The sequence below is a fragment of the Phyllostomus hastatus genome, unplaced genomic scaffold (genome assembly GCF_019186645.2).
Source record: "Phyllostomus hastatus isolate PE091 unplaced genomic scaffold, TTU_PhHast_1.1 phas_contig_150, whole genome shotgun sequence".
In the NCBI taxonomy this organism is placed as follows: Eukaryota; Metazoa; Chordata; class Mammalia; order Chiroptera; family Phyllostomidae; genus Phyllostomus; species Phyllostomus hastatus.
Window position 1 is genome coordinate 3,385,693 of NW_025333611.1, and position 25,194 is coordinate 3,410,886.

General features: G+C 58.4%; 2 protein-coding genes across 7 annotated transcripts in view; one reads left to right on the forward strand and one right to left on the reverse strand.

The window, feature by feature from the left end:
• The first annotated feature begins 1,379 nt into the window (after positions 1-1,379).
• KIAA1191 (KIAA1191 ortholog) lies at positions 1,380-14,125 on the forward strand. 5 transcript variants are annotated; one of them, XM_045828945.1, is made up of 9 exons: positions 1,380-1,582; positions 2,523-2,635; positions 2,934-3,038; positions 5,634-5,812; positions 8,351-8,477; positions 10,438-10,562; positions 12,304-12,407; positions 12,557-12,699; positions 12,806-14,125. In XM_045828945.1, the coding sequence occupies exons 4-9, from the start codon at positions 5,663-5,665 to the stop codon at positions 13,012-13,014; spliced, it is 858 nt and encodes a 285-aa protein (XP_045684901.1). In that variant the 5' UTR covers positions 1,380-1,582; positions 2,523-2,635; positions 2,934-3,038; positions 5,634-5,662; the 3' UTR covers positions 13,015-14,125. The 5 variants fall into 5 exon arrangements, with proteins under 5 accessions (XP_045684901.1, XP_045684902.1, XP_045684900.1 ...); XM_045828944.1 differs by having other exon boundaries at positions 1,381-1,582; positions 2,934-3,019; XM_045828946.1 differs by lacking the exon at positions 2,934-3,038.
• Positions 14,043-25,194, reverse strand: part of SIMC1 (SUMO interacting motifs containing 1) — a 30,939-nt gene continuing 19,787 nt past the window's right edge. For both annotated transcript variants that reach the window (XM_045828943.1, XM_045828942.1), the window contains 6 exons: positions 24,849-25,003; positions 20,692-20,844; positions 20,309-20,437; positions 18,580-18,736; positions 18,342-18,426; positions 14,043-15,043 (listed from right to left, as the gene is read on the reverse strand). In XM_045828943.1, the coding sequence (XP_045684899.1) occupies positions 14,781-15,043; positions 18,342-18,426; positions 18,580-18,736; positions 20,309-20,437; positions 20,692-20,844; positions 24,849-25,003 (942 nt within the window). In that variant the 3' untranslated portion in view covers positions 14,043-14,780. The remainder of the gene's footprint in view (positions 15,044-18,341; positions 18,427-18,579; positions 18,737-20,308; positions 20,438-20,691; positions 20,845-24,848; positions 25,004-25,194) is intronic.

Here is a 25,194-nt window from a genome sequence, read left to right on the forward strand (position 1 = left end):
AACCAAAACCAGAGTCAGGAAAAAAGCACAGAAGAGGAGTGGAGGGGAACCTCTGTGGCCACAAGAGGCCCCCACCCCTTCCCAGGAGCTGAAAAAGAGCCTGAACTTAACGGCTCAGATGGTGCCCTTCTCGGACCCGTGGGTCAGTCATGACCGAATCCTCCTTGTTCAACCAAACCGTCTGGGAAACTAGTTTACTTGCAAAAGGCTTTGAAAGCTTTGGATGAGTAAGACCCCCAGTTAAAAACAAACAAACAAACAAACAAACAACAAACCACAATACCCATTTAAAGAAGAAAACCCCATAAGATGGTAAAGTTTACAAATGTATGGTTAGGATGTTCCTCGTGGAAACAGTGGTTTTCTCATGCGGCTACAATCTGCCTCGGTCATGCTGTGGCTTCAGACAGCAGTGCTGCAGAAGTCAGGGGTAAAGTCGTTTCAGTCAGAAAGCTAGTAACTTCCAGGAAAGGCTTCCGTTTTTCCTTGGGGTCGGGGAGTTGGTGGAAGCGTGGGCTAAGAACCAACAAGGCAATCCTGTCTTCTGGCTTACATAAAGATGCAAAGTGCAGTTTCCTCCCCTCCTGGCTGAGGCGTGACCTGCACTTTGCCCTTCTGCCGGGGGAAGGCGAGTGTCAGGTCTGCTTCCACGGAGGGCAAACAATTGGGGCATACGGTATTTTAAAATTTCCAAATTAACAAAGTAACACTTTTGACACACACACACACACACACACACACACACACACACACCCCATCCTACTGCAATGCTATTCATAAGCTAGTTATAGAATTTAAAGGACTAATTCTCAGTGCACTCTGGCGCAGTGGCCTGGGAAAGGCACTCCTGGGGAAAAAGTCTCTCCGTGCTGCCGGTAGAACTGGCAAGTGCCAGATGCCGAAATCTAAACATGAGATCCACTCCCCGGCACCCCAGCCCCAGCCCCAGCCCCAGCCCCGAGTTCCCTCCAGAGATGAGCCTTGATGGCAAGCTTGGCACGTGGGGGCAGAACCGTGTTGCTTTATCATATTAGTAAACCCAGTGAGTGGGGAGTGGGGGATACGTCTTCTTTCAGGTTGTGATATCTCAGCTGGCGTATCTTCAAGCGTCGCTTTTGTTTGCGGAAAAGGGAAATGACATTCGGACCACCTCGTCCAGGGGAGGCAGGTGAAGTTTGCTCCCCGTTCTGGCTCTGCTACTGGCATGAACCCTGCCTGACACGGCTCTTCCTGGAAGAGGGGCCCCGCTCCGTTCTCTTCTTACTACCAGTGCCGAGGAGGTCAGGGTCGGGGGGCGCTTTCCGATCGTGGACTACAACTCCCAGCATGCCGCGAGGGCCTTCCGGGCAAAGTCTCGCGTGACTTCGGAGGCCCCGTAGGCTTTATCTCGGAGGCTGCTGGTCAGCCTCGCAACTTAGGCTCTGGTCCCTGCCGGAACCTCTTAGGGATAGCTGTAGACACAGCGCCGTTCACACCATGAGTTGGGTCTCCACTGCGACACAACCTCTAGAGACACGTGGGTCCTCGGCGCCTCTTTAGGGCCGGGACTCGGGCTGCAGGCAGCTCCGCGGCGGCGAAACCAGTAAGTAGACGGGGCCGGGCCGGCCTGGTCCTCCCTGGGGCCACAGCCTCCGCTCCCCGGCCCCTCCATCTGGGCCCTGGCCCGAGTCCTCTCCCCGTCCCGAGGCTCTGGGGTGCCCCAGTGGGCCTCGCCTCTGCTTCATCGGAGCTGCCCAGCCCCCTCACCTCTTAAAGCCTCTTACTTGCGCTGCCCTCGGGGAACCTTCGCCTAGTGCCAGGCCCCGACCCTCGTCGCCCTAGTCTTTCCCTGCTCGCGGGGAGGGAGGGGGCGTTGAGTCAGAGCTGGCCTTTCTCATCTTGGTGGCATCGTACGGCATCCGGTGTAGGGGAAGCGTGAGCTCTGCGGGGGAGGGGACGGGGGCGGGAAGGGATGTGTCTGGGTCGGTAAGCTCCCCAGACCCGAGGCATGGCTGAACTCTGGTTTCTGCGATGCTCTTTAATGAAGAACTAGCTAGTTTGCCCTCTGAGCTCCATCAGAACAGAGGTGTCAGGTAGCAAGTTGCAAGGCAAGTAACAGCTTTCTCAGGGCTTGGCGTGAACCCCCCTGTACAATGGGGATGAAACTACCCATCTCATAGCGGGGCCACTTATCTGTGACCCTGGACGAATCACTCATCTCCTGATCTTTAGTTTTCTTTCCAAATTGGGGATAAACAATGCCTGCTTTGCAGCGTTCCTGCGAGGCTTACAACACAGGACAAGTGTTGTCTAAAACCTTTGTAAATATAGTCAGCGTTGGCAATAAAGCAGGAATTTAACCTCTAGCTACGTGGTCCCTTGCTGTGGGCCAGGTTATTTGGACGCTGAGCCTTAACTTACTTAAAACATAAACACAAACTTCGAATCCCTCTCTCAGGGCTAGGGAGCACGGGAATGGTCAGGAGGAGGGTGTTGGGCAGACTCTGACGGCTGGACCCACGCCGCTTGGTTGTTGTTCTCAGAACGTCCGGAACGGATGGCCTCCTCCCAAGCAGCCTAGCTAATGGGCGGCAGCTGAACAATGTTCCTCGTTAATACCTGCCTGTGAGCTTAATCATCACAGCCGTTCTCTCCGGTAAGGTGACCTTTTCACCAGGTATACTGTCTTTGTCGTATCACGGGTTTAGATCAGCCACAGGTGTGGCGAGACCTTTGATAGTATCCCTTTGTGTGTGTGTGTGTGTGTATGCATGTGTGTGTGTGTGCACACGTGCATGCGCGCCTTGGCATGTTTCTCACCCATTGGCTCTTTGTGTGTGTGTGTCTCCGTGTTGTAAACGAGCCGTCCAAGTCTGCGTGCCTGTCGGAAGAACAGCGTTGGTGCCCCCCTTCAGTGTTCACTGTCAGAAAATGCTCTCTGTTATCTTTGTCAGGTGGCAGGGACTCAGCCCTGAAATCTGTATAGGAAAAGCACCGGATCCCAGTCTCTCAATGGCTTCGAGACAATCAGAAGTGCCCGGTAAACTGAATTCCTTTCGGTAAAACCCCGTCTCTCTCTTGACGCCGCTGTCCAGAAACCACTCTTTCTGACCCACGTGCCGATGGTTAGGTTGGCATCCTCTAAGTAGTGTCCTCTGAACCACCCAGCCGGCGTCATGAACCCAGAGTCTAACTGGAGAGTAGTCATTTCACTCCAGGGTATGACAAACTTGTCACTTTCCTGCGGTGTGAAATAAGAATTCAGAGTAAGTTGGGTAGTTCTCAAGGTATGCAGCAAAACTGTAAACTCATCCCCTTTTGTGGGGCATGGGGGGCCGGTGGAGCGGCGGCCTGGGCGGAAAGGCCCCGGCCGGCTTTAAAGGCAGCAAGTGGAACTCAGTCATGAACATGACCACGGCCGCGTGTGGTGAGTCCCGGGTCTCCGTAGGACAGTCACTTCTGGGTTAACGCGGTCATTGACCCTGCCGTGGACTCTTTTAGTGGGGAGGGCATTGATTCTTTAAATCAAACCGGAATCACTTGATTTTAGATCATCAGTGAAGGTTAGATGACAGTGCTTATCTCTCGGGGCTGCCGTGAAGGTTAAATGGAAAATACGTGAAAATGTGAGCTAGAAGTTAGCAATAAACATACATATACTGCCCCGAAAATTTGGGGGTCTGTTTGTAGGACTATGTTGCTTAGTATATATATAAGCCGACTTTATTGTTATTTGTGGGAGGGCTGTTGGGATGGCTCATGGGAGGAGTCTTAAGATGTCTTTGAAATCACTCCCAAATTAAGTGGGGTAACAGGAGTCTCCCCCGTGTCTCCCAACACCGACCCCTCCCTAGTCTCCAGCCTCATCAGCTTGCGTTTGGTCTGTCCTCCATTGCTGTCGTGCTGACCGTGAGCCCTGGTGTGAGCGCCCCGGACCTCAGGGCGTCACGGCTTTGCAGTGTGGGGAGCGGGGAGCGTTGCATGCAGAGCGAGCGCTGCCCGGGGCCTGGGTTCCGGTTCCACCCACACTCGCTAGCTCCGCGTCGCCTGGCGTCCGTGCCTCAGGTCCCTGAGCCAGAACCTGGGAAGAATGTCTATCTGATGAGAGTTAGAGAAGATTCGGGATGTAAGAGCTTGGCAAGGAGGGGTCCTTGGTGATTATTGTTTTTTTCTTTATTTCTTTTTTTTTAAAGATTTTATTTATTCATTTTTAAAGAGCAGGGAAGGGAGGGAGGAAGGGAGAGAAACATTGATGTGCAAGAGAAACATTAATTGGTCACCTTCTGCACGCCCCCAGCCAGGGCCCCGGCCTGCAACCCAGACATGAGCCCGGCCTGGGAATCGAACCTGTGAACTTGCAGTTTGTGGGACGATGCCCAACCCACTGGGCCACACCAGCCACGGCTATTATTTGCTTTTTTAATGGCGACAACTCACATACCATGAAAGTCTCCCGTTTAAAATGAATAACTTAGTGGTTTTTAGTATTCACAAGGTTGGGCAACCATGGCCACTATCCAATTCCAGAACATCTTCCCCACCCCCAGAGAAAACCTCACGTCCCTTCGTGATCACTCTCCCCGCCCACCTACTGCTGCCCCCTGCTGCCCCCCCCCCCCGCCCCGGGGCTTGGCCACCACTAACCCTCTTTGTGTTTCTGTGGGTTTGTTGGTGGTTATTATTCATGTTAGCAGTAAAAATACCGGTAGCTGCTTGGTCCCTTGCTGTTTCGATGAAGTATCTTTGCGGGTTTTGGACTTGCTGCCACACAAGTTGATGTCTTGGGGGGTGATTATATACTTTTAGCAACAGGAAAATGTCACGCCGAAGGCAGGATCTGGGCGTTAGTCCCGCTCTGACGCAAACAAAGTGAGCTTTGCTCCCTGGCCTGGCAGCGCTGACAGTGCCCTTGGAGCAAGGTGCCCGTGTCCCAGCGGGAGGCGCCCCCGGGCGGCCCGGCGGGAGCAGCTCACGGTGCTGGAGGAGAGTGGCCGCCAGCAGGGTCTGTGTGGTAGCTGGCGCTGCCGTTTAAACCCCGCAGAGCGCTGGGACCTGGTGGTGGCGCTGGGCTGGCCGTGGGCTGTGAACGTTCCTGGTCTTCGGGCTCTGGTCCCCCTCGGTGAGGGAGGGCAGGCGGAGGGTCGGCGGTGGAGCCTCCTCGGGCTGCGTGTGGAGTGAACCTGGGCGAGGCCCTTTGCCCCCAGGCCCCAGTTTCCTCACCTGCAGAGTGGGGGAGGGGGAGACCGCCATCCCTCAGCCTTGCAGGAGTGAGAGCCTCGGTGTGGCTGTGGGGCAGAGTCCGTGGCATAGAGAACACAGGCTTTGAAATCAGGCAGGATCGGCTCTGATCCCTTACCGCACTCTGATGTTGTGTGACCTCCTCGGGTGACTTAAATGGGACTCCCAGTTTTTCTGAGCGGCACGGATGCCCCGGGGCTGCTGAGTGGGCTGGGAGGAGAACCCCAGTGTCAGGCCTGGAGGCAGGGGTCAGCACCGCGGGTTCCCGTTCCCCGAGCGGACTCGCTGTTCCCGAACGGGCCGTCCTCGCCGTGTCCCAGGGTGAGCGCTTCCGAGCGCCACCGCCCGCAGGCCAGTCCGAAGCCACGAGCGTGTGTGGTCGCTGCGCCCGTCCTGACAGGTGTCTCTGTTCTCAGCCCTCGAGCCCAGCGGGCCTCTAGGCAAGATGTCCCTGCCCATCGGGATGCACCGCCGGGCATTCAGCTACGATGATGCCCTGGAGGACCCCGCGCCCATGACTCCTCCCCCGGCGGACATGGGCAGCATCCCCTGGAAGCCCGTGATTCCAGAGCGCAAGTATCAGCACCTGGCCAAGGTACCGGACCCCGCCGGCTGCCCCGGCGAGGCGAGCTGAGCCTTCCGTTCCTCTTCCCCTGTGCCAGGAGCCTCAGTGGCCGCAGGGCCCAGAGTCTGGCTGCCGCTGATCCCTGCGTGTGTCTTCTGTGTCTCAGCTGGAGTCGGTGGGCCTTGTGTCCTTGTTAGTTCAAACCAGCGTGGACAGGCCTTCTCCTCCCTGAGATTCTCTTGCCCACCCCGCCCCCACCCCACTCGCGACGGCCTTAGAAATGCAAGCTCCTCAGTCTGGCTCTGCTTGGTCCTAGTGTGCTGCTGCCCCCAGTGATCTAACCGTGCACGTTACCTAAGGTGCCCTGCACTCAGTAGGGTGTTTGATGCTTCCAGGTCTTTGCGTCACTGCTCTGTTGCCCGGAATGTCTCCGTCCCCACCCTCTTCTCCCACCACCTGCCTGAGCAGTGGTGTCTTCAGGTCCCTGTGCAGACATCTCCACTGCGAGGGGTTTCCTTCTGACAAGACTGCCACCTCCCCTCGAGCCCGCCTCTGCACCGCAGGCCCCTGTCGCATGCCCTGCGTCACCTCCCGCTAGCTCCGGGGGGCGGGGGGCAGGGGCCGCGGCCAGTTTTGTTGTCTACCTGCGGTGTCAGGCAGGGGACGTGGCACGGAGCAGATTCCAAACCAAACCAAAGAATGTTCCCGGAGTGACTGGGGGGGGCGGGGATTGACTGTTTCCCAAACACGGGCTGTTCCTTTTCTCGTCACGCTCTCCCACCTGGCACACACGCCTCTCCCGCTGGGAGAGCGGCCTTCGTCCTCGGGCCCCGGCTGGCTCGGGCGCACGCTCCGCGTCCCACCGCGCCTGCTGCTCTCGGCCCGTCCGCGCACTGTGGCTCCAGGGGTTCTCCCGGGCTTGTTGTCACTGCAGCCCGTGCTCTGGGCCCATAGGGGCGGCGTCTCTGTGACTTCTGACTCTCGGTGGTGCTGCCTGCGTACACGGGGCCTGCCAAGTTCAGGCAAGGCCGTTTAGTCTGCAGCTGCAAGTGCACTGAACTTCGAGCTGCATGGCAGATGAGGGCCTGACCTTGGAAGTACAACACACTGAGCCACGACTCGAACAGACCTGGGTGTAAACCCCGTAATGGCCTGTGTATGGGCAATGACTTTGGGCGCACAGCTTCGTCCCTGAGCAACAGTGTCTCCACCCGAGACCCCTTGGCCGTGGCGGGGCCGTGCGGTTAACTCAAAGTGGGTCGTCGGAACACATGTCCGGTGCGTGGCGGACGTTGTGACTCCCGCCCCCGGGCCCGACCCGGACCCGGCGGAGCGGCCTTGGATTCTTCCGCTCTTGTGGGCCCTCCCCACTCCCCTTCCCTCAAGCTGTCAGAGCAGGGGGCTCTCTCTCTCTGCAAAAGCATCCCCTCCAGCTCAGGGGGACATTCGTCCCCGTGTCCTCTACCTGCCAATCCCACGCAGTGAGCTGGGAGGAGTCAACGTCTAGCATAAAGAGGACCGGCAGTACCGGGAGGAAGGGGCCTGGCCCTGGCCGTGCTTCCGAGGGCGGGGCCCCCTTTCCTGTGTGCAGGCCGCCGCTTGCTCGCCGCCGCCGGGGCGAAGAGTGGGCTCCGCCTCGCTGTGGCGCCCCGGCGGCTGGAACAGCTGACACCCCGGAACAACTGCTGGTGGTGGAGAGCTGGGCGGGCCCCATTGCAGGAATTCTTCCATTGTCCCGACCGTCCCCGCCCTCCGAGTGAGGAAGCACAGACGCCAGCTTTGCCCCACCGAAGCTGCAGCTGAGAGCACAGGCCCTGTTTTGTAACAGGGACCCGGCATGGCGGTGCTCCCGCCCCCTCCTTGCTGATGGTCTTCATCCGTCCCTTTGGGGAAGCAGGAGGCAGAGAATAAAGCCGGGCCTCCCCTCCCTGCCGGTCCCGAGCACGGCGTTGGGGGTTTGGACGCCAGAGGGCGGCGAGCTCCCAGCTCTCAGGTTCAAGATGAGGAGTTACGTAGAGTTGTCTGGTTCGTTCTAAAAGACCGCTCCTGAACCCCAGAGCTGCGGTCCTCGTGGTGTGGTTTTGGGGACCAGCAGCGTCCACATCACTTCAGAATTTGTTAGAAAAAGAGCAAATTCCTGAGCCCCGCCCCAGGCCTACTGACCTGGCCCTGGGGTGGGCCGTCCACGGCGTCCGGTGCTCAGCATGTCTGGGGTCTGCTTCGAGCCTGCAGCAGGGAGCTGAACTGGGCTGGTGTGGCGCCCGGTGTGGGGCCGGCACTGGGCAGGAGGCCTGGATCAGTCCAGGGGGTAGACGTGGCTGGGAATCGGGGGCCCTCAGCTTCACACGCTGGCTTTCCCACTTTTATACATTCAGGCTACTTATGTGTCTTTATCCGTTGTCACTACGGATGATACCCACACACCTGATCGGGTGGGGACGCCGAAACCCCTGCCTGTAAAGGTGTCCTTCTGTATCAGGTTCAAGGTGTTCCCGAAGCCGCCTCCCCAGAGGAGTGGGTTCGGGTGTGCGGCCCTCCTGCTGTGCTCACGTCACCTCTCTCGAACAGGTGGAGGAAGGAGAGGCCGGTGTCCCCTCCCCTGCCATGACCCTGTCATCGGCCATTGACAGTACGGACAAGGTCCCCGTGGTGAAGGCTAAAGCCACCCATGTCATCATGAACTCTCTGATCACAAGTAAGCGCTCTGCACCCTCCTGGCGGAGCAGGGGTGGGGAGCGGGCGCAGGGTCCTGCAGGCGCGCCGGCCTCCGCCCGCGCCCACCGTGCCTGGCAGGGGCCGGCTGGGCTGCCCGCCACCAGCGAAGCCACACGGACGAGAGGATTGGCCAGACTCGGGGCATCTCTGTTGACAGAGGTGCATTCCTGTGGGTCTGCTGGTACAGCCTTACACGCCCACGTGCGTGTGTGTCGCCTGGGGCAGGTTCCTTAACCGTTGAGACTGTTCCCTCGTAACGGGAACAGGGAGCCTGGCTGGCAGGTGGAGAGAGGGTTAGGGGTCCTGGGGCTTGGTGGCTGGGGGCTGCTGCTGGGAAAGAGGCACTCGGGGGCAGCCACCACCTGCCCTGTATGTCTTCTTCTCCTTCATCTTTTTTTTTTTTTTTTTAATTAAATGGCTCAAAGCTTTCCCCCTTCCTGGACGTTGTTGCCTGAAGCTTCTGTATGCGTTAGGATGTGTGATCTGTGGTCCTAATGAGACTGGAAACGGGAGAGCTTGCATTTTTCTGAACCGTTGGTTCTGCTGTGAACAGTTGGTTGTCAGACACACAGCGCGGCGTGTCAGCAGCGGCAGCCCCTGCCAGCGACGAGGCCCTCGGAGGTCCTCCTCGTCGTCGGCTCGGTCTCAAGGTCGGGAGTCCTTGCTTCTCTGCTCTGGGAGGGGGTCAGTCTGTCCGACCTGTTCTGGAGAACTCGCCCAAGGACCAAAAGTCCAAACCCTCCTTGGACTTTAGTTCACGGGCACACACCACCCTTTGAGTCAGCAGCCGCCACCCGTCCCTTGTAAGCCTGAGAGAGTTAGAGAGAAAGCTCCCGTCCCTGTTCCTCCAGCCCAAGACCGCTTCTGCGCTGGAAATGCCCTTCCCCCGCACACCAGAATGTTCCGGCACCCGGAAGTTCTGCTGTTGCTCAGGTGCCGCCTGGCTTGCTCCCGTGCGCTCGCGCGTGCAGCTCTGCACGGCTGGCTGCAGACAGAGCGGTCGCGTCTGTCTGCCAGGCCTCCTCGGGCGCTGCTGTGGTTTCACGTTTTTAAAAACAGCCGCGTTTAAAATCCTGGTCTCGGTGTGCCATAATGCACGACATTCCTTCCCGCCTTTCACGTTGTTGGGTGACTACCTGGTAACCCAGGGAACTAGCTTTATACATTTTTTTTTTTTCTGTGCTTCTGGTTCTGATAGAAATAAAATAGTTCCTTCAGCGGGGAGTGACTGAGTCCTAGAGGACTTCGGGGACCCCGACTTTCGGCCCAGAGCCGCCGCATCCCCGGACGTGGGGCTGCGTCAGGCAGTGCGTGCACAGAGTGAGCAGGAACGTGGGTTGTGCAGGGCCGTCCCGCGGTGCAGCCGACGCGGCGCTCACCGAACACGGAGCTGCCCGTCGGCCTGCCGTGCCGGCACCTCGGAGAGGCCCCCGGGCACGCAGGAGAAGTCGGCCCTGGGGGGCCTGGCCGGTTGGGGCACGTTCTCTGGGGTTTGGCTCTGATCGGTCCCTCGGTGCCATCTGGCCAGAACGTGGCCCGTTTCTCTTTGGTGAGGGTCTCGGTGAGGGTCGTGAGGGTGGCGAGTCCCTCTCGGGGACCGTATCTGCAGAACGCCCGCCGGTTCTGAGTGTCAGTGTCAGCGGGCTTCCCCCTGTCGCATTTCCAAACACACGGAGAGCGGCGCGGCCATGGGAGGGAGGGAGGGAGGTGAGGAGTTCCCCAGAAGTCGTCCGGTCTGCGTCTCGGTGTGGGGTGGGCTTCCCTGGGGCCCCCCCGAGGACCTCCGTGGGGGGCTCAGGTCCCTGCTGCTCCAGGGAACCGCCCCCACAGGGCGGCCGGTGTGGTCTCCTGCTCCCGGGAGAACAGCGGGTGTCCGAGTCGTCCTCCCCGGTGTGTGCAGGGACGGGGACGGGCATGACCGTCGTCTCCTCTGTCCCCAGAACAGACCCAGGAGAGCATTCAACGCTTCGAGCAGCAGGCGGGGCTGAGGGACGCCGGCTACACGCCCCACAAGGGCCTCACCGCCGAGGAGACCAAGTACCTGCGCGGGGCAGAGGCGCTCCACGTAAGCTCCCGGCTCGGGGACTTAGTCGTGGCTCCTGTCGGGAGGAGCGGCCCAGAAGTCTCCAGCTCAGCGAGGCGGGGGCTGTGGGGGGTGGTGGGGCTCTCCTCCCCGTCAGTCCAGGGTCCAGGGTCCAGGGTCCAGGGCGGGCGTCCGGGCGGGAGGTGCAGGAGCCCGGCTGTCCTGTCCGCGTCACCGGCGCTGAGGCCGGGTGGGCCCCGGGCGCAGCAGGACAGGCTGCACCCAGGGACGGGGGGCACGGGCGGGCAGCCTCCTCGGAGGTGCCACCAGCTGGAAAAGAAGGTCGTGCTCGAGGTTTAATGTTTTTTAAATTAAAAGGTAATGTGGAATTGGGATGTTTTTGTTCTTGTGTTTCTGAAATTGGAACAAATGGGACTAACTTTTGGTAAGGTTAATAATGCCCAAATAGCTGCACGAATGCTGTCAGTTCAAGTGACTTTGGTCCAGGGAACGACACTTCGGGCCCGACGGCACTGTGCAACTTCCGGGGCCCTCGCACTCGCTCCCCCGGTGTCACCCCGTGAGGCGGGCCTGGCTCCGTGTCCTGTAGATGAAGGGGCCGAGGCCCGAGGTCCTGCGTTCAACCAGCCACGGCACCTGAGCGCACGTCTCCTGATGCCCTAGTTCCTGCTGGCATTTTCCCCCACGTCCCAAAGTTGTCCGAGACCCTGACCCATGGCGTGGGGGGGGCTCCGAGGAGGATCATGAGACACAGGGTGTGGAAGGAGGATCAGTGTGGCTCTGGTGGCCTGCGGGGAGGGGTGCCTGACCTTGGGGACTGGGGCGTTTCATGACGAGCACCCCCGGGGACGTTCACACGCTGAGAGTCAGAACCACTGCCGCGGGGGACCGGGGGAGGGCTGGTGGCCGGTCTAAGCTGTCAGATGGGACAGACGCTTCCAGAGAGGGGTGCTCTGGGCCCGTGACATGGACCTTCCCAGGGCACGTGTGGGTCAGAGTTCCCGGGGGAGCAGTCAGCCCCGAATGGTGCGGGGCCGACGCTGGGCCGTCTCCTGCCCCTCGGCCACGGGAGCAGAACAGGCGGCTGGCTGGAATGCCGGCTCACGCAGGCTGACAAGGGGAGTGTTGGGAGTGTGGCCGGGCTCGGCTTCGGCGCACTGGGCATGCGGCGCAGAGACGGCCGGGAGCCTCGCTCTGGAAGAGCCGGCTAGTAGGTTGAGCTGTCCCCCAGCAGACGCTCTTCCGTGTTAGAGGTGTGTTGGCAAGGCAGAGGGGGCCCAGCGTGACTGGTCGTGGGAGGGGAAAGGACAGAACGGGGCAGGCCTCACGGAGGAAGTGGGCAGCTGCAGAGGGGGGGCTGCCCGCCCCCCAACCCTGGCGTTGTGGCTTCGAGAGACACAGTGGCGGGTTGTCCGTGGCAAGAGAAGAGGTCCAGGCCGTACTTGGAAGGCCCAGGAGGCTTGCGGCTGGAGTTCCGGCTCTTCCGCTTGCTGGCCGGCAGAGGTGGGGACACTAAAAGATCTAGTGTGGTATTTAGCACAGAAACGTTTAAGGTGCGTTGTAGAATTAGTGCATTTTTTTAAAGAGGTGGAGCTCTACTTAGTATGGCAAAATCAAAGGAATATGTATTCCTTTGACTTGAGTGTTCTATAATCCAAAATTACCCCACCTGTTAATGTTTCCCTTTTGCCTGGAGTTGGTGTGGACCAGGTGGACCCTACCCCCACTCAGCCAAAGTCTCCCCTCTTACCCACCCGGACAGAAACTAAAGCTGCAGAGCGGGGAGGCAGCGCGAGGAGAGAAGCCGGTGTCGGCCCGGTCCACCCCCAGCAGCACGCCCCACTCGTCCCCTAAGCAGACGCCTAGGTGAGCCCTCCCTGCGCGCGGCCCTCCTGAGAGCGGCGTGCCCGGGCACCGGGGCGTAAGCCGGTGGCTCCGGGGCAAGGAGGGGCAGAGGGCAGTTCCTGGGTACCGCGCGCGAGGCCACACGGGCTGTTTTGTTCCTTCCCTGCCAGGGGCTGGTTCTCTTCCGGCTCTTCCACAGCCCTGCCCGGCCCGCACCTCAGCGCCATGGACCCTGGGGGCAGGGATAAAGACAGAGCCTCGGCCGACAAGTGGAGCCTCTTTGGACCGAGACCCCCCCAGAAGTCTGACGCAGGTAAGACAGCTTTCTCAGAGGAGAGCCCGGCACGGCCGGCGTCCTCCCGCGTGGACCGGGGGCCGCCCCTGACTCTGAGACCCCTCGCTCTGGTCCACTCCTGCAGCGGGCCTGGCCGTGCAGCCCTACCGAGGAGCCCAGAAACCTTCCCCGATGGAGCTGATGCGTGCGCAGGCCACCCGGCTGGCTGAGGACCCGGTGGCCTGCAAGCCGCCCAAGATGGACGTCCCGGCGGTCGAAGGGAAGAAGCCGCCGCCCCGCACCCACAATCTCAAACCCCGGGACCTGAACGTGCTCACACCCACCGGCTTCTAGAGCTTTCGCTTCCAGCGACTCCGGACAGAGGGTGTCTCGCGCCCACTCCACTGTTACTCTGGCCCCGACATAGGAAGCATTTGGGTTTCTAGTTTTCTTCTTTTAAACCCCTGTACCTGAGGCTAGAACTAGAGGCACAACTGGTTTTTGGGAAACAGTAGTGTAAGGTCTGTCCTTGTGTGGAGAAAGCCATCGTGTTGCTTTAGCGTCAAGTTAGACTAGGTAATAATCCCAGCAGCGGCGTGGGGGCCCCGCCGCCTGTGTCGGCGCCATCTGGCCTGGACAAGGACCCGCCGGCGCGGCCCGGGCAGATGGCGTTTGTGCTGCTCCGTCGCCACGGGCAGCTCATGCACGGCCGGGCCCTGGCGGAGAGGCCCCGCCCCCTGGACGGCTGGTGCGGGTGCCCCCGCTCTGTCCGCGCAGGGACCCGGGGTCTGTCTGAGGTCGGGGCCCGGAGAAGGTCTGGGCTTGGCAGGGCCCCTCCTGCCTGGGGACGGCAGCCGTTGCGCTCAGCCAGCTCCTGCCGGTGGGGCCCCCGGGTCCGTTGCGCTGGGCGGTGCGTCTCCTTCGTGGCACTTCCGAGTGAGATCAAGTCAGCTCCAGTCTGGTGGAAGATGTTCTGTAAGGAGCAAACTCGGCCTCCCGTTTTGGTAGAAATGGCTGTTCAGCTTTTTCCAGAGGGAAGGTGGTGGTGACTGTACATCGATTACAGCCTGGACACTCACGTGGAATGAGTATCAGCGGGGCCTGCGGCGGCTGCCGCCGCCAAGCGGCTTCCAGTGGAAGGATGAAACACTTTCTGTATTCGATCATTCCCCCCAAAGGAGCCCACACCTGTGCAAACGGCGGGCTTCCCGAGGAAAGGAGCTGGGGGCAGGGGGGCACCCACGCATTTCCCTGCACTGAGCACCTGCTCGGTCGTTGTCCTGAGCACCTGGTCTCCAGCCCCTGCTGCCCCGGCGTCGGAGGGAGCGGGCTGCATGGCCAGCTGCGCTGACCTTTCCAGAGAGAGGCCCCGGAGTCTCAGATGACGAGAACAATTAATTTATTTGTGTTCTGTTACACTCAGATCTCTTGTTTCGACAATAAAAATCTGTACTGCTTTCTCAAACGTGGATAGCTGTTTCCTTTGTCCCGTCAGGAGTGCTCACTGCATTCTGCCTACTCAGCCACGGAACCCAAGCAGGAAACTTGGTGTTTTGAAAAACCATTGCCTTTTTATTGGATCCCTTAAACACTTCTGCAGCACACTCATCCTCTTGTTTCTGACCTCCCATCTTCCGCCTCATTACATGGGATCTTAATGGGCTGGCCACAAAGTCAGATCTGTGCGCGGTATAACGTGGATGGTTGTGTTTCATTAGGGAGAGACGGATACGTCCTTCTCTCTGAAACGGGTCGTCAGTACCTGGAGTAACGTAACGTTGACGTCTAGGGTTTGTTCCGAGGGGTTTTTTTCACATCTTGAATGGAAGTGTTAAACATGTAAGTGCATATAGTATTACCTGTTTCAAAAAGTATAGATAAATAATTTATCAAAAAATACATACACCCTATATATTTAAGCCATATCTGGGAATGGGCTAGCATTGGGTTATCAAAAAGTATTTGCTAGAGAGTTAGACAGTTGTCACCTACAGATCAATAAGATGGGTTTGGTCCTCTAAGACTCAGCTACTTCTCATACTGTCAGGACTCCGGGAGCCGGCGAGAGAGTTAGTTCGGGAGGTATTCTCGGCGCCGGCCAGCGCGGGCGTCGCAGGCCCTCAGGGGGCGCTCCAGCACTCGGGGGAGGGCTCTGCGTCGGGGTTCAGGTCCGCGGCGTAGAAGAGCAGGAGCTTCAGCAAGTGCACTTTGTCTCGCAGCTGGGGGACCAGCGGCTCCCCCAGCATCTGGACCAGGCGGCTGCGGAACGCCTCGATCTGCTTCTCCACGTCCACCACGGTGATGTCGTCGCACTGCTGGGGCTTGGGCTTCACCCGCTTGATGATTAAGTCTTTCCGGTCGATCACTGAACTCCGTAGGTGCTCTGCAAGAGGTAAGAAGTCAGTTGAACCGAACTGCTTTTTATTCGTCATGATTTAAGACAACGAAGTCCGGCTCTGCCAGGCAGGGTCTGGGCACGGACCTGCTAACCCAGTGCCGGGATACAGGCCAGAGGCCAAGTGGGAACATGCGGGGGGGACTCTGTGTTTGAAGGTCCTTCGTTCTCTCTGGTCCCCCAGTATTTTTATTTTATTTATTTTTTATTTTTAGAGAGGGAAGTGAGGGAGAAAGAGAAACATCAATGTGCGGTTGCTGGGGGCCGTGGCCTGCAACCCAGGCACGTGCCCTGGCTGGGACTCGAACCTGCGACACTGGTTCGCAGCCCGCACTCCATCCACTGAGCTACGCCAGCCAGGGCTTCCCCCAGTTTTTCATGTTAAAAAAATTCGTGTTCCATTTGAATTTTTCCCTTTGTTGGTTTAAACAATGAAGTTATATTTAAAGTTAATTTAACCACTTGAAAAATATTCATGTGAATTTTGAATTATCCTTAGGGAGGCTTTTCCCTAAGTATGAAAGAATTGCAAAGAAATATTGAACTTAGTTCATTGTGATGTTGGTTTACTACAGTTACTCTGTTTAAGGGAGACCGTTTTGTACGAACTGTAGGACAGAGCAGATGAGCGACTGACTGTGTTTGTGTTCAGGAGTGGGGTGTGGGGGGCTGCTTCTCTGAGCCAGAGTCGGTGAGTTCAGCAGACACCCCAGCCCCCCTGTCTCCGTGGGGCTGCTCTGCTCTCTGTGGAAGTATTTGTAAAAGGTGAAGTTTCAGGATATACACCTCCCCAAGGTCAAGGGTCTATACGAAAGTAGCTTAACTGTATAGGAAGTACAATGCATAGGAAGTTTAGGAAAGGGGGATTGGAAATTCCTTAGCATCTCACTTCCTGATCTTGCCCAGTGATCTCACAGAAGAGCAATTCCTTCCACGCTTTGGCAACAGACCTAAGCTTGAGTCCGGGCTCTGCATTTACTTTTCTCCAAGCCTCTGTTTTCCCACGGTCAGTGACCTTCACGGGGTCACTGGATGATACAAGGCAGGGTTTGTGGATTTACTTGCCTGCCTTCCTCTGTCCTCCCCAGCCTTGCCCCTTCTCCCCTCGCCCCTGGAGCTCCACAGCTCGGGCTGACCTCCGGACGCCCTCAGCAGTGGCCCCCCTCCGCGCTGGCCGAGGAGCCCGCACAGTGAAATGCCATAGGCAAGGGCGCCGGCCGTCAGGGTCCCGTTCGGCTGTGTTCTTTGTAGGACGCCATTTCAAACGACTGTTCCTAATTTTTTTTTCTCCTTGACTGTTGGTCTCCAGAGAAGCTGGGAAAGATGTCGAGGATAAAATAACGTTGGAACGCAGCCCAGCAGTAGGGGTGGGCAAAAGTAGGTTCGCAACTGTGCGTACACGAGTTTATTATTGTGCTGGTACTCGTTAATCACTGTATTATTGGTGTTACAACTACAAACCTGCTGTTGCCCTCCCCTGCAGACTGGTTTGAGGCCTTCCTTTCCCTCATTTGAAACTTAAGAATATTCTGCAACAAAACCAGCTTCCATGTCCACATTAAGCCACTATTGCCCATGACCCAGGTGTATTAACTGGGAAGCAAAACAAATGAACCAGAAGTGTTAGAGGTGAAGCTGAAGTACAAACCAGATGCTTGAACATTAAACTTCTGGCTAGGTCTTTAAAAGGAATAATTACCTAAGCTCAGCGAGGCCAAGCACACACACGGAGTCTGCCTCTGGGGCTTTGTTCTGAAGGGCGGGCGCTGTCCGGGGAGCGGGGGGGGGGGTGCGCTGAAAGTGCCCAGACGGCCGCACGTGGCGGTCCCCACGGTGCTCTCCGTTAAGTTTGGTCACAAGGACTTCAAACACAGAGCAGACCCTTGCAGCCCGGCCCTGTCAAGGCGAACAGGCAGCCGGAGCCCTGCCCGCTGCTCGCGCCGCCGCCCACAGTCGCTGGGGCAGGTTGAGCGTGCCCGGCCCCCTCTGTGGGAGGGAGGGACCGAGGTCTGGAGACGCGCTGGCCGCCCAACGCGGAGTAAGTGCCGGGGCTGGACTTTGGCTTTGATCTTCTACCTCAAATCCAGTGCCTTTTTAAAATATACCTCCACAACAGCTCCATCAGTTGCAGGCCCGAGGGTATCGTTACTGAGCTAAAATCAACCTCGACGGGACCCTAGCGGCTAAACTGTATGTGCATGCTTCTCCTGTTTCCGGCGTGAGAGGCAGCGGCCGACACTGCGCCCCTCCACCCTTTGACTCTTCCGTGTGGGTTTCCTAAGATCAAGGATGTTTAGTTTCGTAAGCCAGAATAATGATCAAAAACAGGAAATTTAATATTAATGCAATCCTATTATCTGTTTAAGTTTTACCAATTGTTGCAATAATGTCCTTTCTAGTTTCTTTTTTCCTGGTCCAGGGTCCGGTCTAGGACCAGGCTTTGTATTTGGTGTTCTTGGGCTGTAGCCCTGTTCTAAAGTGGAGCGGTTTCTGGCACCTTTGAAGAGTGCAGGCCACTCGTTCTGTGAAAGGCTCCCCAGAAGGGGTTTGTCCGATCTTCCTTGTGATTGGATTCAGGTCGTGGGTCTTTGGCAGGAACACCACGTAAGGGCTGAGGTGTCCTGCTCAGGGCAGCGCGGCGAGAGGGACGCCTGCCTCCTCCTCAAGTTACCGCCTTTGCTCTTCGCGATGAATAATGACGTCAGCTTTCCCGAGGACCTCAGGGGTCCTCGGCTGACCGCTCTCATCCGGGGTGGCAACCGCACCCCTCTCCTTGCCGGTGCCGGCCTCCCGAGCGGTAGTCACTCGGCTCCTCCGGGCCCTGGTGACCGCCGGCTCACCGGGGACTCGGGCAGGGCCACTTGGACGGACCGTGGGGCGTCTTCTGTCTCCTGCGAGGCGTGCACCTGCACCTCGGTGCTGATCGCTCTGCACTTGCGCCGTACCGGTGGGCGTTTGTGATGTCTGTGGTCAGGGAGCGGTCGACCCGGCACTGCGGTGGCGGGCGGGGTGAGAGGCCAGGGCTAGTCGGGTCGGGGCTGAGTACCTCCCGGGTTGCGATGACTCTCGTCACTCCTAACACCCGTGAGGTCCGACATATTACACTTTATATTGAAACACAGGTGAACTCTTCCATCTCAGAGCAGTGATTCTAGCGGCGTCGCTCCTTGTTTCTTGCAGCCAAGGAACAGTACTCGCCGACTAGAACCCCTGGCTGACCTGCGTTCACACAGTAACGCCCCTGGGGGACTCGCACACCGCCCCCTTGCGAACGGACGCTCCTTACCTCTCAGCACGTGCTGGTAGCTGGATAACAGAAACTGCAGGTGCTCCACCAGCTCGTCCCACGTCTGCCACTGGGTTTTGTCCGACTGCGGAGACAGTGAGACAGTGAGAGCGCCCGCTGACCAACGCCTCCCTCGGTTACATTCCCAAGTCACGCCGACGTGATGCCCAGGGGCCGGGGGACAGGGGTCCAAGGGTCCAGGGGTCCAGGGCCCGAGCTGGGGCGGGGGGGCGGGTACCTGGCACTTGAGCAGCGACGTGGAATTGTTGAGGAAGTAGAGGGCCTGCGCCAGGGACAGGGGCAGGCGGGTGGGCGTCTTGCAGCTGTGCAGGAAGATGATCTCCAGCACCTTGCAGCGCAGCAGGTGGCTCTCCATGGTGGTGAAGAACATCTCTCTGCGCGGAGAAGGGGGAGAGGGGGCGGGCCGTCACGGCTCCCGTCTCCAGGAGCGCGTGTGCTCCACGGTCCCCCCTCAGCGCCCTCACGCTGGCCCTGGAGCAGGCGGCCGCGGGGCCCGTGGACGGGGCAGACGCAGGTTTGGCCATGGACTCACTGCTGCTGCAGGAGCGGCAGGTCTGTGATGCTCGGGAAGCACCAGCTTAGGACGCGCGAGAAAGGACTACCTCGGACCGTGCCCGAGAGAATGAACACGGAGAGTGAGCGGCTCTGAAGGTTCACAGCGTGCTGGAAGCTGCTGGGCTCGGCAGAGGACGTCAAGATGAGGGATCTTTTAGGGTAATTTGGGCGGCTGCCAGTTTGCCGCTTCTGAGAGAGTGTTCAAGTTGGGCCAGGTTTTATTTAAATTACTTTTGCCTATGTTAAGTCTAGATTTGTTTATAGTTGTGCATTCCTTAGATTTCTCATCTCTTACCGGAACCCGGGCTTAAGTGAGCGAAGGGACCCGCCTGAGACACTCCTGGAAAAGGGGGAGGCCAAGTGCGGCTTCCCGAGCGCTGGGAGTCTGCCTGCTTGGAACGGCGAGCTCGGGGTCGGGGGGAGAAGTCCCGGGGCTCCACTTGGGTTCTGAGCCCATCTGACTGGCTGTGTAACCCTAGGCTGGTTGTTTCGCTACTTCTAGTGTTTCCTCATTTGTTAGTTTCATGAAAATATGAGACAATGTGACAATGACTGGCGCACCGCAGGGCCCCCATGAGTGTTTGCCTTGATCGTAGCAGGGTGTTTTAATCAAACCCTTGTGATGGTGGTATCTGGTATGAGACTCTCCTAAAAGAGGGGCCAGAGCTGTAGACGGACACTCTCGGCTGCCAGCTGCGAGCTCAGGGGTTGGCTGGGGGCGAGAGGCGGGCGGGGGGTGGAGGGACATACTGTCCCCCGGGGCCGCCACTGCACAATGGCCCTCTCACAGTCACTTCCTGCGCCAGCACCTGTTCGTGGGTGCACAGTCACTCCAGTCTGGTTCTCTTCCTCTGGATTCTAAGGTTACTGGTTCAAAGGAGGAAGGATTCATTCGAGCCAAGACTCGAATTCTTGATCCCTTCCTAATGGAATGCGTCATGAATTCATGCTTAGAGAAACCGAATTCCTTCTTCTTACTGTCTGGGCTCACGCTACAGGCCCAGCCCCATTTATTCGTGGGTCATCTCTAGTACCGGACACGCCTGTTCCGTTCACCCCTTCGGTGAGCGCGGGCGCCGGGCTGCGCGGCTGAGGGTCGGGGAAAGAGGTTGCGCCGAACAGGCGAACCTTGAAGGGTGGGTGAGGTTGTTCGCCCAACAGGCAAAGCGGGAAAACTCAACCTCCATTCCAAGGTATCGTGCCTCCTCCCCCGCAAGTGCGCCTTAGTTGCAAATAATAACAATTTATTGAGGACTGTTTCCTTTCACAGGGTATACAGACAGGAAGTACCCTTTCACCTCTTTCCCACCCCACCCCCCAAGTTACCGTTTGGAATTTTGTTTAAAAATTACGTCCCCAGCATAAAAGAGAAAGACAGAACCAGGACTCGCCTCTGACTCCTCTCCGGGATGTCCAGCACAAACCCGAACATCATCTCGGCGATTTTGTTGGAGCTGCAGGTGGGGGTCCGGTCCACCTCCACGGCTATGGACAGCATGCGCTGCAGCTGGCACACGACCCTGCGTCCGGAGCAGAGCACAGGTGAGTGGGGGTCTGCACGGGGCCGCCCTGCTGGCTGGGGCCGTCCCGTGCGCCTGGGGGAAGCGTCTGCGGCCGTTCTACCTTCGGAGTCAGAAATGAGTCTTTGGTCAAACCCGGGAGTCTCCAGTGAGACTCCTCTGCTACGGGGCTTGTCTGCTCTCAGGGGGTGGGGCTGTTTCTACAACACTCAGTCCCGGCAGCCCCAGGGGAGACAGCTTCCGCCCGCCCTTACACCTGCGTGGTGTTCTTCGTCAGGGCCGGCTGGGGCGAGGGGTGGCTGCTGCCGGCCTTCGAGACACCTGCTCCCGCCGAGGCGTGACTCCCAGGCAGGGGCGGAGTTAACCCGCCTTCCGTCACCGCTCGGAACAGCCACTTGATCACGTCCCTGCAGGGGAAAGACAACAGGAAGCTCAGACTTCGTCCTACTGTGCGGCGCTCAGAACTGCAGCCTGGGCCCGGGCCCCTAGACCCCCCCACCCGCCGCCCCCGTGGCCGCAGAGGGCCCACAGGCGGCTCCCACGGTGTGAGCAAGCCTGCTGGTACCTCCAGGGTGGAAGGGCACTCTCGGTGGCCCCCTGGCCAGGCGGGAAGCTGGACTGAACGGCTTTTACTCGTTAGGTGTCATCTGTTAACTCGGATAACCCCGGTTTACGGTGCGCGCGGGAGGGTCCCAGTTCACGCAGGGCGAGGGCTCTGAAAGTCCCCAAGGCCCAGGCATCTCACGCAGTCAAAATTACTTCTGACCGTCACTTAGGGAGCCCGGGTAAAAATGGTGGATTGCAAACACACATCTAATTTTGTTCCTTCCTAAAATCCCACTAATAAATACTCCAGCAGATACTTTTTAAAAATCTGCAAGGAAGGGGAGGAAAAGAGAGGAGATGACAGCCATGAAGTTTGGGAAACTGGAAGGAAAGTGAAGTGTATTCACAAAAGAGAGTATTACGTAGTGGTGACAATGGGTTAGCTGCAGTGATAGGTAACGATACGAACAAACCTTTAGCACTTTGTAATCCTAAGCGAAAAATAAAAGACTTCCTTATAATAGACTCCAGGCAGCATGATACCCTTTTGTTATGGCTCAAAGGAGCTGAAATGAAGATGTATACTTTATAGGGACACGTGCAGATGCAGTAAGAGCACACACAGAGAGGAGGGAATGACGAACATTCCGGATGCTGACTACTCCGGGTGCAGGAAGGAGCCGGAGGCGGCGAGGAGAGACAGATGAGTTACTCCATGAAGGTGATCCTCCAGGTCCCAGCCTTGGATTTGGGGGGTGGTTGAGAGACACTGACTACAAAATCAAAAGTAACCAATTAACTAACTAAGTAAGGAAGTGAGTCATGTTGTAAGGATAATGTTTAATCTAAATGGCAAAGGGATACATTTTAACTGACTTAGCAGAATCGAGAAAGCTGAATTCTGAGCCAGCAGTAGCTAAGGGCAACCCTATTTAATATTACTTAACTAAGAACTAAAAAAAAAACAAAACGTTTTTCAATGAGCTCTGCAAATGGTAGTACAAGGTTTCTCCGAGGTGAGGGTGGAAGGGGCAAGCCGATGGCTTGTAAGGTGTTTGAGGAACTTTTGGACCCTAGGTCTTCTTGCACAACAACCCCGAGGACGACAGGCTGCCTCTGCAAAGAGGAAAGACGGGGGTCTCTGGACCAGGGGACCAGGCCCCGCCGGGAGGCAGAGGCGCTGGAGCGAACACGGGGCAGGACGTGGGCACACGCGTGCTGCGGGCGGGGGCCCTTGCCGTCCTCCTGCGCCTGTCTTCCAACGCCTTGGCGTCCCGGTCTCTCCGAGTCACCCAGGAGACTGAAGTCTTCCAGGGAAACCCCACCCCCCCCAACAAGGAAGGACCTGAAGGCACTGGACGAGGTGCTAGGAGAGGCGCAGCCAGCTCTGCCTGCAGGGAACTTCGGGAACGACAAGTCCCCCCCAGTTCTCGGGCTTCCGTCGGCCTTGGAGTCTGTCATGCCGCAACACGGACAGACTGCCAGGGTTCGCCAGACATCTGGGGGACATTCTCACACGAGAGAGGAAGACCAAAACGGCCAACCCCTGCTCCCCTCCAAAAGAAAAGCGATTTGGAAAAAAGAGACACCATGCAGGGAATGAACAAAAACAACAGCTATCGTGAGCGTCATCAGAGGTGTGTGCGGTCAGGAGTCCGTGAGAGAAGAAGACCACAGAATGTGATTTACTAACTTTAAAAGGGACCATTTAGCGAAGTAAGTAAAAGAGCCCTTGGAAACGGAGAACATGGCAGCGGAGACGAACGCTCCGTTCTCCGGGAACGAAGGCCGTGTCTCCAGACGCCCACGGCTCACAGACGGCACACCTAGCACAGAGAGGGTCTGACACACCTCCAGAGAGAAACGTCAGGGCACGCAAAAAGAATCGGCAGTCAAGGCAGCTGGGGAACTCGCGGCGGTTCGGGAAGCGGGAAGACAGCGGAAGATGCCCAGTGGTCTGTGGAAGAGTTTCTGTAACCTCGATGCCCACACTCAGGTACCAGCCAACGTGCGGGAGGACAAAGGTAATTTCAGGCACAGAAGATCTGGAACACTGTCCTGCCCGCATACCTTTCTGAGAAGCTGCTGCTGGGGACCGATCCATCAGGACGAGGCAATGAACCAAGAAAGAGCAGACGCTGGGCAGCTGGGCAAAGGAGGCCCAACGCTGGGAACGGGTGGAGGGCATTCCCGAGTTCACAGCAGGGGCTGGCAGCGAGAGCGACCCCTGCAGGCTGGAGGGGGAAGGGCCGCACCATGGATGCTGGAGGAGAGGAAGCTGGCAAGACCGCAGAGCGCAAGTGCGGGCTGAGGGGAGGCTCCCAGCAAACGGGAGGGGACTTGACCTTGACGTCCCACGCCCTCGAAGAGTACGAAGAAGCGAAAAGCAAGGCAATCATCGGCTCTAAGGAGAACACACAGGTAGGAGTGAGAGGAGAAGTCACCGTGGTTCAGTACTTGGCTCAGCTCAGACTAGCACACGTGGTCACGGCAACAGAAATACCCGACACTGACCGGCGCCAAACGGGGACACAACGCTAGGGACGGCATGGGAGACCCCGGTGTGGGAGGGAGGGGGAGGGCGCAAGAAGGGCAACCCCTCATCTTCACGGGGGACGTCGGTGGATGAGAGCCAGCAACGAATAGTGGAGAATCAGCAGCCCCAACAGGTTAGGCAGCCACACGGAGGAAAACAGCCCAAGAATCACGTAGATCAGGGGTGTCAGACTCACTTCACCGGGGGCCGCATCAGCTTCGTGGTTGCCTCCCGAGGGCTGAATGTAATGTCAGCTCCGTCACAGTTAAGGAGTAGTTACATGGACACAGTCCTAAAATTGTTTCAGCCCTTTGAGGGCAGACTCGAGGCTGCCGCGGCCCCCGTGAACGTGAGTGGGACGCCCCTGACTTAGATGGCAGCGCTGAAAGTAAGTACTCAGCCCTGTGGGGCAGGGAAATGCAAGTGAGGGGACCCGAGACCAGCCGATTTCTCAAACCTGGTGGAGCTGCTTTATCCTCTGTAGGGACAGTTGAAAAGAAAAGAGAAAAGGAAAGGAAAGAAAGGCCCTTCCAAAGGGGGCGTGCGCTTCCAAAGGGGGCGTGCGGAGGCTGACCTGCCGTCCCTCTCCGGGTGAAACCTCGTCTGTGAAGAATGACTGGTGCACAGTAAGTGGCACACAGGTTTCTGTGTGACGCTTCTGACACGCGCGTGCGTGCATCCGTGTGACCACGGCCTTTACCCCACGCCCGTCTCTTACTCGGGTTGAAGACAGCTGGTTCCGCATCTGGAACAGGGGCTTTTGTCCCCACAAAGCACCGATGAAGGAGGACCTGGCGTGCCCTTCAGGGCCACCAATGCCTATCCGTGCACCCCAGCTCTGTAGAGCGGGAGGCTCCCCCAGGAGAGGTGGGAATGAACGTGACTGAGGACCCTGGCCTGCCCCCACTGCCCACTCAGTCCGGCGCCTGCGCTCACACGGCAGGACGGTCAGCTGAGTGCCTCCCATTGCAACGGTCACTTTTCGATTGAACACCCACCCACGCTGCCCTGTGCTCTTCACAGATTCTCTGCGCACTGACCCTCTGCCCCTAGACTGCCAGACACGGGTTCTGGTTTCTCCTGGATCCCGTGAGGTCGTCTGAACCCGTGAAACACATGTGAAATAGAGCACAGCGGGTCCGCCGGCCCGGAGAGAGCATGAGAGCTCTGGCGTCCAGCGCATGCTTGGCGCAGAGAGAGGGTTTCAGGTCCCCAGTGTCGGTGGCCGCCCCCGTCCCGCCATCTGGCTCCTGGACTGTCTCATCCACCTCAGGCCCTCTGGCTCCTCCACGCCCCCCCCACGCCCCCCAGGGCGCGGGCAGCCAGTACCTGACGTTGTGGGGCTGCCTGTCGCAGGAGAGCACCGTGTTGGCGATGGACTGCTGCAGGTGCTGCCGCTGCTTCCTCAGGGTCTGCTGGAAGTCGTCCTCCAGCGTCTGCACCACGTAGCGCAGGAAGAGGACTCGCCCCGGCAGGCTCTGCCCCTGTGGGGGGAAAGACGAGAGGTGCCTCCTCAGTCCCCCCCGCCCCAGGACGGTGAGTGCGGGGCTCTCCAACACCGGGTGCAAAGGAAGGCCGCCTGTCGGCCAGTGTCTGCACCTGAAAGGGGGGGCGGGCAGTCCCGGTCACTGCAAAGAGGGCCATCGGGCACCTACAGCCCGGGGCGTAGGCGTGC

Coding starts and splice junctions, on each gene's coding strand:
- KIAA1191 (XM_045828944.1), top strand. CDS start 2,992: ATGGCTTCGAGACAATCAGAAGTGCCCG. Junction 3,020..5,633: donor GAGACAATCAGAAGTGCCCG/GTAAACTGAATT, acceptor CTCTGTTCTCAG/CCCTCGAGCCCAGCGGGCCT. Junction 5,813..8,350: donor AGTATCAGCACCTGGCCAAG/GTACCGGACCCC, acceptor TCTCTCGAACAG/GTGGAGGAAGGAGAGGCCGG.